General features: G+C 62.9%; 1 protein-coding gene across 6 annotated transcripts in view; it reads right to left on the reverse strand.

The window, feature by feature from the left end:
• ADAMTSL2 (ADAMTS like 2) overlaps positions 1-13,175 on the reverse strand; it is a 33,460-nt gene extending 20,285 nt beyond the window's left edge. For 2 of the 6 annotated variants that reach the window (XM_070378695.1, XM_070378690.1), the window contains exons 1-9: positions 12,912-13,174; positions 10,830-10,920; positions 10,124-10,266; positions 9,016-9,091; positions 7,790-7,892; positions 7,186-7,331; positions 6,929-7,052; positions 2,952-3,032; positions 535-710 (exon numbers count right to left, since the gene is read on the reverse strand). In XM_070378695.1, the coding sequence (XP_070234796.1) occupies positions 535-710; positions 2,952-3,032; positions 6,929-7,052; positions 7,186-7,331; positions 7,790-7,892; positions 9,016-9,091; positions 10,124-10,266; positions 10,830-10,919 (939 nt within the window). In that variant the 5' untranslated portion in view covers position 10,920; positions 12,912-13,174. Of the gene's footprint in view, positions 1-534; positions 711-2,951; positions 3,033-6,928; positions 7,053-7,185; positions 7,332-7,789; positions 7,893-9,015; positions 9,092-10,123; positions 10,340-10,829; positions 10,921-12,487; positions 12,616-12,911 lie in introns of those variants that run through there. The other 4 variants (XM_070378691.1, XM_070378692.1, XM_070378693.1 and 1 more) reach the window with 4 other exon arrangements.
• Between the last annotated feature and the right edge of the window lie 44 nt (positions 13,176-13,219).

Below are 13,219 nucleotides of genomic sequence, written 5' to 3' on the forward strand. Positions count from 1 at the left end.
GAAGGGGTTTGCCGGCTGACACGGGCCAGCCTGTGGCATCAGCCAGGCAGGCGGGCTCCATTCCCGCCATCTCCCTCAGTGTCCACGAAGGCCGGCAGGCCTCCGAGAGCCTCAGAACTGCCTCTGAGCACCCCCTGATCTCACTGACAGTTCCGCTACACTTCCAGAGCCGGGCACGAGGTGGCAGTGACCTTCATTTCCGGACAGGAGCCCTGGGGAGAGTCCTGGCAAGCTGGGCCTAAAGGCTGCACTCTCCTGCCCTCTGTTTGGGCCCCCACCCTGCTACCAAGCCGTGAGCATCCCGGGGCCAGCATCGGGGGATGGCTGTGACAAGCTCTGCCGTGTCCTTGGCACTGAGGATCTGGGGAGGGGAGGGGAGGACCACACAGGTGAGAGGGTGAGCGAGCGAATGGGCCAATGAATTCATGAGTCACTGGGAGGCCAGTGAAGGAACTCAAGTCTGAGTGAGGGCTGGGATGAGGGCGTGAATCAGCGAGTGACCGGGGGAGCGAAGGAACCACCCCAGGTGCGCACCATGACATTCAGGCCCTGGTTGGTGGGCCCCTGTGCCACGATGTACTCGATGCCCGTCTCGTACACGTCCATGGGCCGCCGGTACTTGACCACGGTTCCGGCGATGTTGAAGTTCTTGGGGCTGTCCACCTTGAAGTTGCCGTTGAAGAAGAAGTAGCCGGCTTCATCTGCAAGAGCTGAAACACCACAGCTGCCCAGTCACGTGTGCCGGGGTTGGGGGTGCAGGGAGGGGGCTGAAGGGCCAGGAGGAGCGGGACCCCACACTCGGGCTCTCTGGTTAGCCTGGCCCTGTGACCCCCAAACCCTCAAAGCCGGGAACCTCCATGTGGTGTGGGAGTGGCAGGCTCCGTCTGCCACAGCATGTGGCCCTGGCCGGGGAGACGTGAGTCCTCATTCCTAACCAGCCTAAAATAAACAAGGGCTTGTCTAGATGACCCAAGGGTGGCTGGCCCAGGGCCCGCTTGGTCCTGCCATTCTGGTGGCCTCGGAAGGGCCTGGGGATGCAGGGCGATGAGGAGCGTCAGGACCGAGCAGCCAGGTCTAGACACACGCTGGACCACAGGTGTCACCCAGGTTGGGGCCAGGACACCAGCCCGGCTCTGCTAGAGATTCCCTGTGAGCCGGGGGGACTCGCCACTCTCAGCTTCCCGCCCCGACGGGGCCCACGCTGAGAGACTGCAGCCCTGTCCCAGCGTCCCCCGCAGGCCCTACCAGACCACCCCAGGCGGACCGGCCCGGTGCTCTTGCTGGGAGCGTGAAACTCTGCCAGGCTGGGAGACCTGGCTGCCCCTTCTCCCAGGCAGAGCTCCCAGTCAGCCTCTCTCTGAGGCAGGGTGTGGTGGACACTTGGAACCGAGGACCTCGGAAGGACGTCTGCTCCTGGAACTGGAACCCCCACCCCCACCAAACACCCCTGGCAACAGGCTGGAACGTCTGCCCGGAGCCGGGCGGCTGGCCCTCCCCAGGGGCCTCGGGGCTGGCGGGGGTGGGGGGCTCCACCTCGGGGACAGCGTCTCTTCCAGAGGATGTCCCGTTCCAGGAACTGGCCTGAGGCGGGGAAGAGCTTAGTTTCCAAAGCTCCTGATGCAACACGCACGGCGGAGCCCGGCAGTTAATTTATTATCAGACAGACACAGCGAGCAGCCTCCGCCCGCTGGAAGAGCACCCTCCGTGCAGCACCATCAAAAACAACGGGGCAAGAGCATGGGCCGGGCGAGGGGACCCGCGGGGCCGGGCTTGCGCATGGGGTTAAATCCCCGGCCCGCGTCCAAAACCCGCTTCCTGACAGTAATGACCTTCCTTCCTGCGGCTTCCCCGGCGCTCCGGGCCGCCCTCGGTATTTCCACGCGTCTGTTTCAAGAACGATGTCTTTGCAGCCAGCTCTGGGAACACGGTGTTTCCTGGCCTCGCCGCCCTCCCCCGCGGGCCACAGAGCAACCGGCCTGGCAGAAGCCGGGCTCCCGCTCGGGTCCGGGGCTGGGGCCTGGAGCCTGCAGACCTGCCGGGTCAGCGGCTGGCGCTCAGGGGCCCAGACCCTGGGGCTGACAGCCTGTGCAGGGTTCAACCCGGGGTCCTTTAGCAAATACCCCACCCCCATGCCAGCACTCCCTAGGAAGGGTGGCTGCACCCTGCCAGCCCTGGCCCCCGAGAAGATGCCTCGAGAGGCAGGGAGGTGCATCAGGCTTCGGGGACAGCTTGCCTGCCTGGGTCCCTGGCCTGCCTGGCTGAGATCAGTTGTCAATACCTATCCTCCTCGGCCAGAAAGGGCTCCCCAGGGGTACAGACAAGGTGCATGGCCCCACCAACCTCCAGCCGCACAGGGAGCCCTTCCAGACATGGTCACCCAGGTGGGCCTCACTGCCTTGGCCACCACGCAACTTACTCCAGAATCCTCAAGTCAGAGACCCCACCTGAGTCCGGCTCCCCACCAGAATGGCCAGTGGCCAGAACATCAACTCCAGGCCCCAGGTGGGAGCTTGCATCCCACCCCTGCTCCTTGTCACCCTTGGCTTCCGACTGGCTGCCCACTTCCATTCTGCTCTGCCTCAACCTTCTCACCCCCGGACTGTCAGTCCTCAGACCCTGGGGCAGGACGGGGGTTCAGAGATGCCGCCTCTGGCACCTCCAGTTCTCTCCCATGCCAGGCTGCCCGGAGACGGGGCGCTCACCACCTGAGTCACAGCCCCCTCTTGAGTCAAGCTGCCCGGAGTGTGAGGTCTTTCCACACCTGGGACGAGGTCAGCCTCCGATGACTCCCCAGCCCCCACCCCATAGACACTTACACACAGGCAGAGTTGCGGCTTCCAGGGCCACCGCTCTTCTGCAAGGTCAAACGCCCCCCATTCACCCACCACCCCTACATCTCACCCCCTGTAAATCCGCAAGCCCGGCGAGCCTCCCGGGCCCCACATACACACCCAGCACGTCCGCAGACTTCTTCCGCTCCACGATCTGAATGTCTCGGGCGCCAGCCGGGATGTGGGTGACCAGAGAGTAACCTGGGGGAGAGGACAGCGGTGAGCCGCGGGTCGGCCGTGACCGGCGCCTCTCGAGAGGAAAGGCAGCTCTGGATGGCGGTCACCACCCTCTTGCGCTCCTGGTGGGCGAGAGGCAGTGTCTCAGGGCAGCCCCGTCCCCACCCAAGAGCTGCACCCAGGCCCCCAAGGGGCGAGTGCACAGCGCTGTGGGAACCCCCTATGAGTCTGGAGAGCTGACCAGCCTCCCCAGCACGGCTTGAGTGGTACTGCATTCCAAGACACTTTCCTATCGAGGCCATGGGTGCCACGCCCAAGTACCTGCCCTGTCCTCCTGAGGGATGCCACAGGCCCCACAGGTCATAGATCGGCCAGAGTCAAATGTCCTCGGTCCTGCTCTGCTGCTATCACCAACGTGGCTCTGGGCAAGCTGCTGGAGCCTCGGGCCTCCATGTTCTCATCCACACACAGGGATGACGGCCCCCACGCTCGGTGATGGAGGGGATTCTGGGTAGCTCAGAGTCTGACCCTGAGGATGCTCTCATTATTATTATTTTAGAAACCCACACTGTCATAACATCGCACTGATTTTACAGGCTTGCTACATTAGAAATGTAGGTGAGGGAGCACGCGGCCCCAGCTCGGGGCCTGTCATCAAAGGCCCCAGCAGGTGAGGAGGCAACCACGGAGATTCCCGCAGAGCCCCCTACAAAGGGACCAAGGGTTTTGGGGGCAGGGTCTGAGGAAGGGGGCTGCTGCTGGAAGGTGGTAGAGGGTTCGCTGGGGAGAAGGAAGGGAGATTTTTAAAGCCTTAAGAATGAAAAGCCTTCCAGGAGAAGATGGTGAGAAAGTTCTGGAATCAGGTTTGCCGGGGCCGACCCTCAGGTCACCTGAGGAACATGTGGGCCCCCCTGGCAGATGAGACGCTTCTACAGGCTGCTTCCCTTCACGGGCACCTGAAGACCCTGAGCTTGTCCTTCCAGCCAGCAGGGTGCCCCTAAACGCTTCACTACTGGCCCTCTTGGTGGGGGCGCAGGTGCTGTGACCTGCAGTGCTGGCCTGATTCCGGGGTGCAAACACTTCCTGTCGCAGTGGCCAATTTCAAACTGCCAACCGGTGTCGCTGGGTGTGGGGCTGGGGAAAGGGACACAGTCATCTACCTGCTGCCCTAGTACTTCCGGCTGCCACAGACTCAGCAATAACTCTCGAGGTAAAACGATTAGGAAGTGAGGACTGCGCTTGTTCAGTCGCTCAGTCGTGTCTGACTCTTTGCAACCCCATGGACGGCAGCATGCCAGGCTTCCCTGTCCTTCACCATCTCCTGGAGTTTGCTTAAGTTCACATCCACTGAGTCAGTGACACCATCCAACCATCTCATCCTCTGCTGTCACCTTCTCCCCAACCCTCAATCTTTCCCAGCATCAGGGTCTTCTTCCAGTAACTTGGCTTTTTGCATCAGGAGACCAACATATTAGAGCTTTAGCTCAGCATCAGTCCTTCCAGTGAATACTTAGGGTTGATTTTCTTTAGGATTAACTGGTTGACTTTGCTTAAATATCTCTTATTTAAATGAAGGTTTGTGCATCGTTGCTTAGTCGTGTCTGACTCTCTGTGACCCCGTGGACTGTAGCCTGCCAGGCTCCTCTGTCCATGGGATTCTTCAGGCAAGAATACTGGAGTGGCTAGCCATTGAAGGTCTACATATCAGTTCAGTCAGTTCAGTCACTCAGTCGTGTCTGACTCTTTGTGACCCCATGGACTGCAGCACACCAGGCCTCCCTGTCCATCACCAACTCCCAGAGTTTACTCAAACTCATGTCCATCGAGTCAGTGAGGCCATCCAACCATCTCATCTTCTGTCATCCCCTCTTCTGCTGCCTTCAATCTTTCCCAGCATCAGGGTCTTTTCCAATGAGTCAGCTCTTTGCATCCAGTGGCCAAAAAATTTGGAGTTTCAGCTTCATCATCAGTCCTTCCAATTAATATTCAGGACTGATCTCCTTTAGGATGGACTGGTTGGATCTCCTTGCAGTCCAAGGGACTCTCAAGAATCTTCTCCAACACCACAGTTCAAAAGCATCAATTCTTCGGCGTTCAGCTTTCTCTACAGTCCAACTTTCACATCCATACATGACCACTGGAAAAAACCATAGCCTTGACTAGATGGACCTTTGTTGTCAAAGTAATGCTTCTGCTTTTTAATATGCTGTCTAGGTTGCTCATAACTTTTCTTCCAAGGAGTAAGCGTCTTTTAATTTCATGGCTGCAGTCACCATCTGCAGTGATTTTGGAGCCCCAAAAAATAAAGTCTGCCATGGTTTCCACTGTTTCTCCATCTATTTACCATGAAGTGATGGGACCGGACTCCATGATCTTCATTTACATATACTTATTTTTAAATTAGCGACCAGCTCACAAGATTCTTCCCCGTGGTTACCATGCACACGTCTACCAGGGGACCATGTGCGTCAGTTCTTAGGACCTCAGACCCAGGATCACGCTGTCTGGGTTCAGACCCAAGTCTGCTCTTTTGGCTGGGTGACCTTAACCTGGTTTCGTAGCCTCTCTGCTTCCACACCTGTAACATGACAGCAGTGTGGGCCTGCCCCGAGGAGCTGCTGTGAGGTGGGAGCGGGGCAGGCTTGCTGTGCGTGGCTCTGTGCACAGAAGGCACTTGGAAGAAATGTGTGGGACTGGCTCCGTGTCAGCCCCCAGGCCCCCAGGCTGAGACCTCCGTGCAGGCACGGGCCCCCGTACCCTCTAGCTCCCGGCACACAGGCGGTGCTCAGATGAGACCACTGCCCGAATGCTGCCTCTGCTGTGTCCACACCCTGGGACCTGGCAGAAGGTCCTGCAGGCAGGTGTGTGCAAGGAAGGGAGGAAGCACACGACGTCTTTGCCCACACTCCTTCCAAAGTGAGCCCTGCAGAGAAAGTGGCCTGTGCTCACTGTACCTGTCAGGCATTATTCAGAGCCCTGTCCAGCTGGGCCTCCGCTAAGACACCTCTCCTTTTCTTACCCTGACCCTCCTCAGTTGGCGTGTTCATCCCTGGGTCCCACGTCCAAGCTCTAACACTAACTCCGAAATTATACATCTGCTCCGCCTCCAGGAGAGGCACGGTCCCAACAGCCAGGTCCTTGGGGGCTCTCCAGGGGTTGGTTCCAGTCCAGACGTGCCTTGCCTCTGTGGGGGACTTCAAGTAGGCAGTTCCCACCCTGCACCTCAGTTTCCCCATCTGCTAAATGGGTTTTGAGCTGCCCTGCCTCTCCCAGTCCAGAGGCTGTGATAACCGAGTTTAATCCCACAGCATTAACCGAGACCCAAGAATGCCTCCAGTTTAACCCCGAATATTATAAGCGACATCCCTCCAAAAGCGTCAAGTCCCAGCACATGCACGGACCCCCTGTCGGCCCAGCCCGTAGACCCCAGAGCTGGATGCTCCGGTGAGGCCTCTGACAAGCCGCGGCCTGGGAAAGAGAGGGGCTGGCTCTGCGCTGGGTCGGCCAGGCCGGTGGGACCCAGTGCGTCCTTTCAGCCCTGGAGACTTGGGTCTGAGAGCTCAGCCCCCAGAATCCATGTGCCCAGGCCCCACCCTCAGGTCAGCGGCGAGGACTGAACGCGTGCCTCAGTTTCCCCCTGTTACGAGCGGGGCTAATACCTCCTTGTAGGCTGTGCTGAGTCGGAGGGGGTCCCCCAGCCCCGTGCGTACCAGGGCACCTGGGATCCAGGGGTGCGAACACAGAGCTGCTCTCAGTCCTGTCCCCAAGGGGTCCTTCCAGAGCTGCTGGGCCAGCCCCGCCAGGCCTGGGCAGAGGATCGGGGGGGCGGGGGGCCAGGAGGGGAAGAACCCTGCACGGTCACTCGGCGGCCACAGGCAGGCTAACCCAGGCCCTGGACCCAGGGCGCCAGAGGCTCTTACCCAGGTGGGTGTTCCCTTTGCGGTAGTTGCCCGTCACGTGGGTGCAGCTGCTCCCGTCGCCCTGGCAGACGCCGCACTTGTCCAGCGTGTGGGTGGAGAAGAGAACCCCGTCACAGCCGATGGGCTGCAGGAAGGGAGGCGGAGAGGCTGCTGGGAGGGCGCCGAGGTGAGACCCCGGGGCCGCCACCGCCTGGGCGATGGGGTGGGTGGCGGGCGCGAGGGCACCGGTGCTTGCTTCTGCTACAGTGTTGAACAACCTCACATTTTCCAGACACGCAGACCCCGCGCAGGTCGGCGAGCTTGCAGGACGTGCCGTCGCGGGCGGGCACCATGAGCTGCCGCTGGCCATCCACGGTGGTGCAGTGCAGGTCACATGGCTTGCTGGAGATGTGCACGTAGTCGTCTGCGGGGAGACGGGGGTCTCAGGGCGCTGCAGGGCCGGAGTCGGGGACCCGCTGGAGACAGCCCTCCGTCCACGGCACAGAGGGGGACACTGAGACCTGGAGAGGGGAAGGGACTTTGCCCAGGGCCTCAGGGGTAGAAATGGGGACTGAGATGCACGTGATCTGGCCCAGGTTCCAGCCTCTGCTGCCCTGTGAGTAGTGGGCAGCATCCCCTCTGCAGGAGGTCTGAGCCGACTTGGTGGCCCCCCTGCACCTCCTCCGTGAGCAGGAGAAGCCAAGTCCGGTACACTGTTGCCTAAACTCCTGGGAACCTTCGACAAGATCCCCCCCCCCGGCCTGTTTCCCCAACTGCCCGCCCGCTGGACAAGGGCACTCCCTCCCGTGGTCCCCAGGGGCTGGCCACAGGGCTGGGTCCCTGCGGAACGGGCCGCTGCTGCGTGGCCCGGGGCTGAGCTACCCGGGTAGAGCGGCTTCCACTGGTGCCTGCGCCCGTTGTACACGCGGGAGTTGAAGGAGGTGCACTGCTCCTCGCGGAAGCTCCTCCCGTCCGGCGGACACTCCTGGGAGCAAGAGGCAGGGAAGGCGGCTCTGGGAGGAACTCGGCCCGACAAAGGCATTTTCGTCCAGGCTGGGCAGGAAGTGGCTGCAGCCGGCACGGCTGTGCCAGGGCCGAGGCCCGCGGGGTGGCCTCTCCTCCCCACTCTCAATCTGTCAGGCTCTCTGGAAGGAGGGCGGGGGCACCGGGCCTCCAGGCCCACGTGTGCTGACCCTCCCGCTGCTGCGGGCTGGATCCCGTCACCCCCCACCACCCTGGCCGTCTCCCCCGCTGCCCATGGAGCTGCGGGGACACCAGCCTGGCCTGTGCTCTCCCTGCCTCCTGTGGAAAGGGGCCCATCTGCGTGTCTGCAGCCACAGCCACGGGGCCCGGGACATGGGCGTTGACTGAAGGGGCTTGACTTCGTGGAAGAGGAGCCCAAGGAGGCCAGAAGCCCAACTGGCCAAGTGTCCCTCCTGTGCTCGAGTCTGGAGGGCAGCTGACCCACGAGGCTGACCCAGAAGCCAGTCTGCTCACTTCCACCGACCCCTGAACTCCCACACGTGCACACAGACACAAGGACACACAAGGTCACCTGTCTGCCCCCCCACCCCGCCCTGGGGGTGGGGTTCAGACTGGCTCGGGCCCCATCATCGTGAAATGCCTGGAGGCCAAGCCAGAGTGGTTGCTTCCAGCCAGCCCGGCCCGGCCACCTTGCTGCAGAGCGAGGTTAACAGAGAAGGTTCGGGGGCTGAGTGCGTGGGCACGGAGGGGGTACGTGGGGGCTGCAGCCGGAACGGGGCCGCCTATGACATCAAGCCTCCCTGGGAACACGGTTCACCCTGGGTGTAGGGGGGCACAGGTGGCCAGAGATCTCAAACCCTGAGGTCACATGAGAGCTCTGCCAGCAGAAGCAGGTCCTTCCCGCTCAGATGCCCGCAGCCCGTAGTGGGCACCAGGGACTTGACTTGAGGCAGGGAGTGGAATTCTGAGCCTGGGGACCCCCACCCCCACTTCTGTTCCTTGGGATGCAGGGGGCAGGCCCAGGACAGAGTATCCACAGGGCTGGGGCCACCGGGAAGCCGTCTGGAGTCCTGCCTGTGACGGGCTGTGGGGGGTGGGCGGTGGTCCAGCCAGGCGGGCCTCACCTGCACTCTGCATAGCTGGTACCTCTTGGACGTGCCCGTGCAGGTCCGGTTCCCGGCACCTGTGACGGACGTCTTCCTGGAGGGAGGACCCGGCTGTGAGCTCAGGTCAGGAGTGGCCAGCTGCCATCCTGACCCTGCTCCCAGCCCTCCCCTGGACCGCGCCCCCCAGCCCCGAGCCTCTGCGGGCTCCTCTGACCGAGGCCTCCTTCTGCCCCACTCCATCCCCGCTGCTCCAGCAAAGCCTGCTCCTGTCACAGGCACCCCCATAGTTTCAGGGTGCGTCTCAGCCTCTTCCTGGGGGAGGGGCAAGGTCCCGTTCACATCTGAGTCCTCAGCACACAGTGCACAGTCTTAGGCCACAGAATTAGTGATGGCAGAACAGCGTTCACCATGGGCCCGGCCCTCTGCTAAAGAGCACGCGCACGCGCACACACACACACGGTCTCGCATTCTCAGAAACGTCAGGTGGGCGCGAGCATAATCTCCGCTCCACAAAGAGGAAACTGATACTCAGAGAGGTTAAGTGACTTCCCCAAGGTCACACAGCTAGGAAGTTGCAGATGCAAGATGTGAACACAGGTCTGGCCAGCAGTAACCACCGCACCGTAGGCTTACCCGGTGTTTATTCACCTCGGGTCTTCAGGAGAGAGAAGGCCAGGGTGGGACTGACCACTCCTGAAAGAGCCCTAGGCAGATCCTCTTTCCCCAGTGCCCCAGAGAGGGATGAACTGCAGGACACTCTTGCCTGGGACCCGACAGAAGCCGTGTCCCCAAGGGAGGCCAGTGAACACTGACCGGCTCAGCTGGCCTGTGCAGCCTCAACCTGAAGGCCACGTTCAACCCGGGCCCCCCACCCAGCAGCTGCTGCCCGCCTCCCCACCCCGCTCCAGTCGGGCGGCCACCCCACGGGCCCCGCCTCCCCGCCCCCTGCAGTCCGGGCGGCCACCCCACGGGCCCCGCCTCCCCGCCCCCTGCAGTCCAGGCGGCCAGCCCCACGGGGCCCGCCTCCCTGCCCCCTGCAGTCCGGGCGGCCACCCCACGGGCCCCGCCTCCCCGCCCCCTGCAGTCCGGGCGGCCAGCCCCACGGGGCCCCGCTTCACACCAGCACCTCTGCTGTAGGCAGTGCCGCTCCTGGGACGTCACCCCAGCCCCGCAGCTGCGGGAACACGCCGTCCATTTGGTCCACTCTCCCCACCAGTAGGCGGTGGCGTCGGGGCCCACCTCCAGGCTGTTGGACGTTGGGCTGTTGTCCTGGGTGAGAGGCCCCACGACGGTTAAAAGGAGGCTGGAGCACCTGGCCAGACGGGCCTGCCGACCCCGTGCCCTGGACGGGAGGACACAGCCCCCTGGGTGGGTTGCTCGAAGCCCCGGCTCAGACCTCCAGGGGGGTCTCCGAGGGACCTCCCAGAGAGCTGAGCACCTCAAGTGCTGCCTAATCTTGAGATCTGGAACCTTCTGGGGGCTTGGTGGGATCCTGATGCCAAACCTAACCATCCTCTCTGGCTCCCAAGTGGCCTGTGGAAAGGTGCCAGCCAGCCTGGGCTCTGCAGGACCCAAATCCACCTGTCCACACGCTACACCCCGGGCCTTCGTGCTGAAGGGGAGCACCCCATCCCCACAGCCCCCAGCCTGCCAGACTGGCAAGGTTGCCGGAGTGGCCAGAGCCCCCGCCACCGCCCACCCAGGGGCTGGCCTGACCGGCATGTAAAGCGTGCTCCTGGGAGCAGAGGGTGCCCCCAGGCCCCTGCCCTGCATCTTGCCATGCAGCTCTCGGCGTCAGCCCATCTGGGTGAGGGCCTGTGCTCCCCACTCACCGTGGTCCCTGTGGACGACACGCTCCCAGTCACTAGGGCCACAGCCAGCAGGGGCCAGGCCCATCGTGAAGACTGCCATCTGCCCTCCATCCTAGGAAGCAAGGCCACAGTCACTGCCAGGCCAGGCCCAGCTCCCCTTGCAGGCGGCCAGAGTCTGCTTTGGTGAAAAACCCCCCAGGGGCCCCCCCAGTGAGGCCTGAGATTATCTGGGATCTGTTGGTAGTGGCTGCCTGCCAGCCCTGTTGGGTGGGCTCCGTGAGTGATTGGAGATGCCTGCCATGGGCTTGAGACCCTAGAATGATGGTGTGTGTGCTAAGCCCATTCCACCAGATCTGAGGGCATTTGGGGACATGGGCCAAGCTTTGACTTGGAATACCTGAGCTCCTTGGAGGGTGCCTGGGGAGAAACCCAGGGACACAGATAGGCCCAGGCTTCACCCCCTGGATGAAGGAGCTAAGGATCAGTCTATTACCTCGGCCGCTGGACCTGGCCCGAGCAAGAGCACCCTGGGGTTTTTGTCTGCTTAGCACTTGCTGACCTACACGGGAGAACGATCCTTCCCACCGGCCATGTGGAGCTGCTGGAGTGGGTGTGGGTGCAGACTGTGCCAGGCCCTCCCTGGACACAGCTGCTCCCTGCCTCGGAGGGACCCCAGGCTGCGCAGAGCCCAGGCACCTCTGTCCCCTCCCTCCCAAGAGAAGACACGCAGCTCGCACCTCTGGGCTCTTGGCGTGAGGGTGACCCAGGGCCACCCTGGGGCTGTTCCCTTCCTGAGAAGTCCAGCACCCCCAGCCCAAAACATGGCTTGACCTCCCTGCTACGGTTTAGTCACTCAGTCGTGTCTGACTCCTTGCGGCCCCATGGACTGTAGCCTGCCAGGCTCCTCTGTCCATGGGATTTCCCAGGCAAGAATCCTGGCATGGGTTGCCATTTCCTTCCCCAGGGGATCTTCCCGGACCCAGGATCGAACCCGCGTCTCCTGCACTGGCAGAAGGATCCTTTACCACTGAACCACTGGGAAGCCCATACTTGTCCTCCCTGCCAGGGTTTAAATCAAGGGCTGCCTCCAGCCTCCTGGGCCCTCAGCCTCCCTTCTGTGCCCCTGAGATAGAAGTACCAGCTGGGGGCCCACAGTGACCTCTGGCCAGGGTCTGTCTCAGGTCCTGAGTGTCGCTTGCCAACGGGTTGGAGGAGTTTCGGAAACCCCCAAGCCCACCCCCTCTAGCCCGGAACCAGAGAGGGGAGCCTGTTTGCCCAGAGCCACACAGCATCTATGTGGCCAACTAGCCCCCAGACCCCAGAGCAAACAGGGATAAGTTCCAGGGAAAGATAGCAGAAAGCCCCCGCCACCGGACGCCTGCCAGCCCTGAAAACAGCTCCTCATCTGCCCCCTCTCCTCCATCAAACCCTCACCTCCTCGTGGGCTCAAGCACCTGCAAGTGTCCAGGAGCTACGCCAACGCCAGCCTCGCACCCCAAGAATGTCTCTCTGCCCCAGATGGGGCAGTAGTCCACCCCAGAATTTGGAGCTGAGACCTCGAGATCCGTGACTCCCCAGCCGCCTGCCTGCCTGCCTGCCTGCCCGCCCACCACCCGGGGGCTGCCCCTCCCCTGCAGGCCCCCACCTGCACCCCCACCAGCCCCCCTGCCAGCACGGACCCCCGTCGGCAGTCCCATTGGCTTGTCTGTGGCCCCGGCTCCTGCCGGCAGGCTGAAGACAGGTGCTGAGCCGGCCGCACACTTGGTTTTCATTAAGGCTCCCAGACAGCCGTGGCTGCAGGCCAGGCCCGGCTCACGCGGGATCCAGCCCTCCCTGGGGTCCAAAAACAGCCGCCACCGGCCAGCGGGAGAGGCTTGCCCTGCAAGCGAGGGCTTCGGGCTCAGGGAAGCTACAAGCTGAGGGACCCCCACCCACCGCCCCGGGCTGGGCTCAGAGGGTCTGGACCCCTCCCCAGGAGCCCCTGCTCCTGTTATATAACGGCTCCCCGAGGGGCCAGGGGCTGACCTGCAGACACTGGGGCTGCACCTTCATCCTGGGCGGGCAGCCATGGGAAGGGAAGCCAGAGGCGGGGAGGTGGCCTACCTGGCCGGGCTCGGCAGGGTGTCCTCGCGGGGGAAGGGGCCGCGGCCGCGGGCAGGCTAGCCAGGTGCGCGGTGCAGGGGGAGGCTGGGACGCTGAGGGCCGCAGGCTGTGCCTCTCTCCCTCCTGTCTGCTCCCCCGCCCCCTGGCCGCCTCCCTCCTCCACTTCAAAGCGCACCCACGAGAGGGGGTTCCCAGGGAGGCGCAGCCCAGCGGCGGCCGGGCGGGCGGGCGCGGCGGCCTTTATAGCTGTCAGGCAGACGGGGAGGAACTCACACTTCCCACCAGGCTGCTCCCCCGCCCGCCGCCCC

This window comes from Bos mutus, chromosome 11 (genome assembly GCF_027580195.1).
Source record: "Bos mutus isolate GX-2022 chromosome 11, NWIPB_WYAK_1.1, whole genome shotgun sequence".
NCBI lineage: Eukaryota > Metazoa > Chordata > Mammalia > Artiodactyla > Bovidae > Bos > Bos mutus.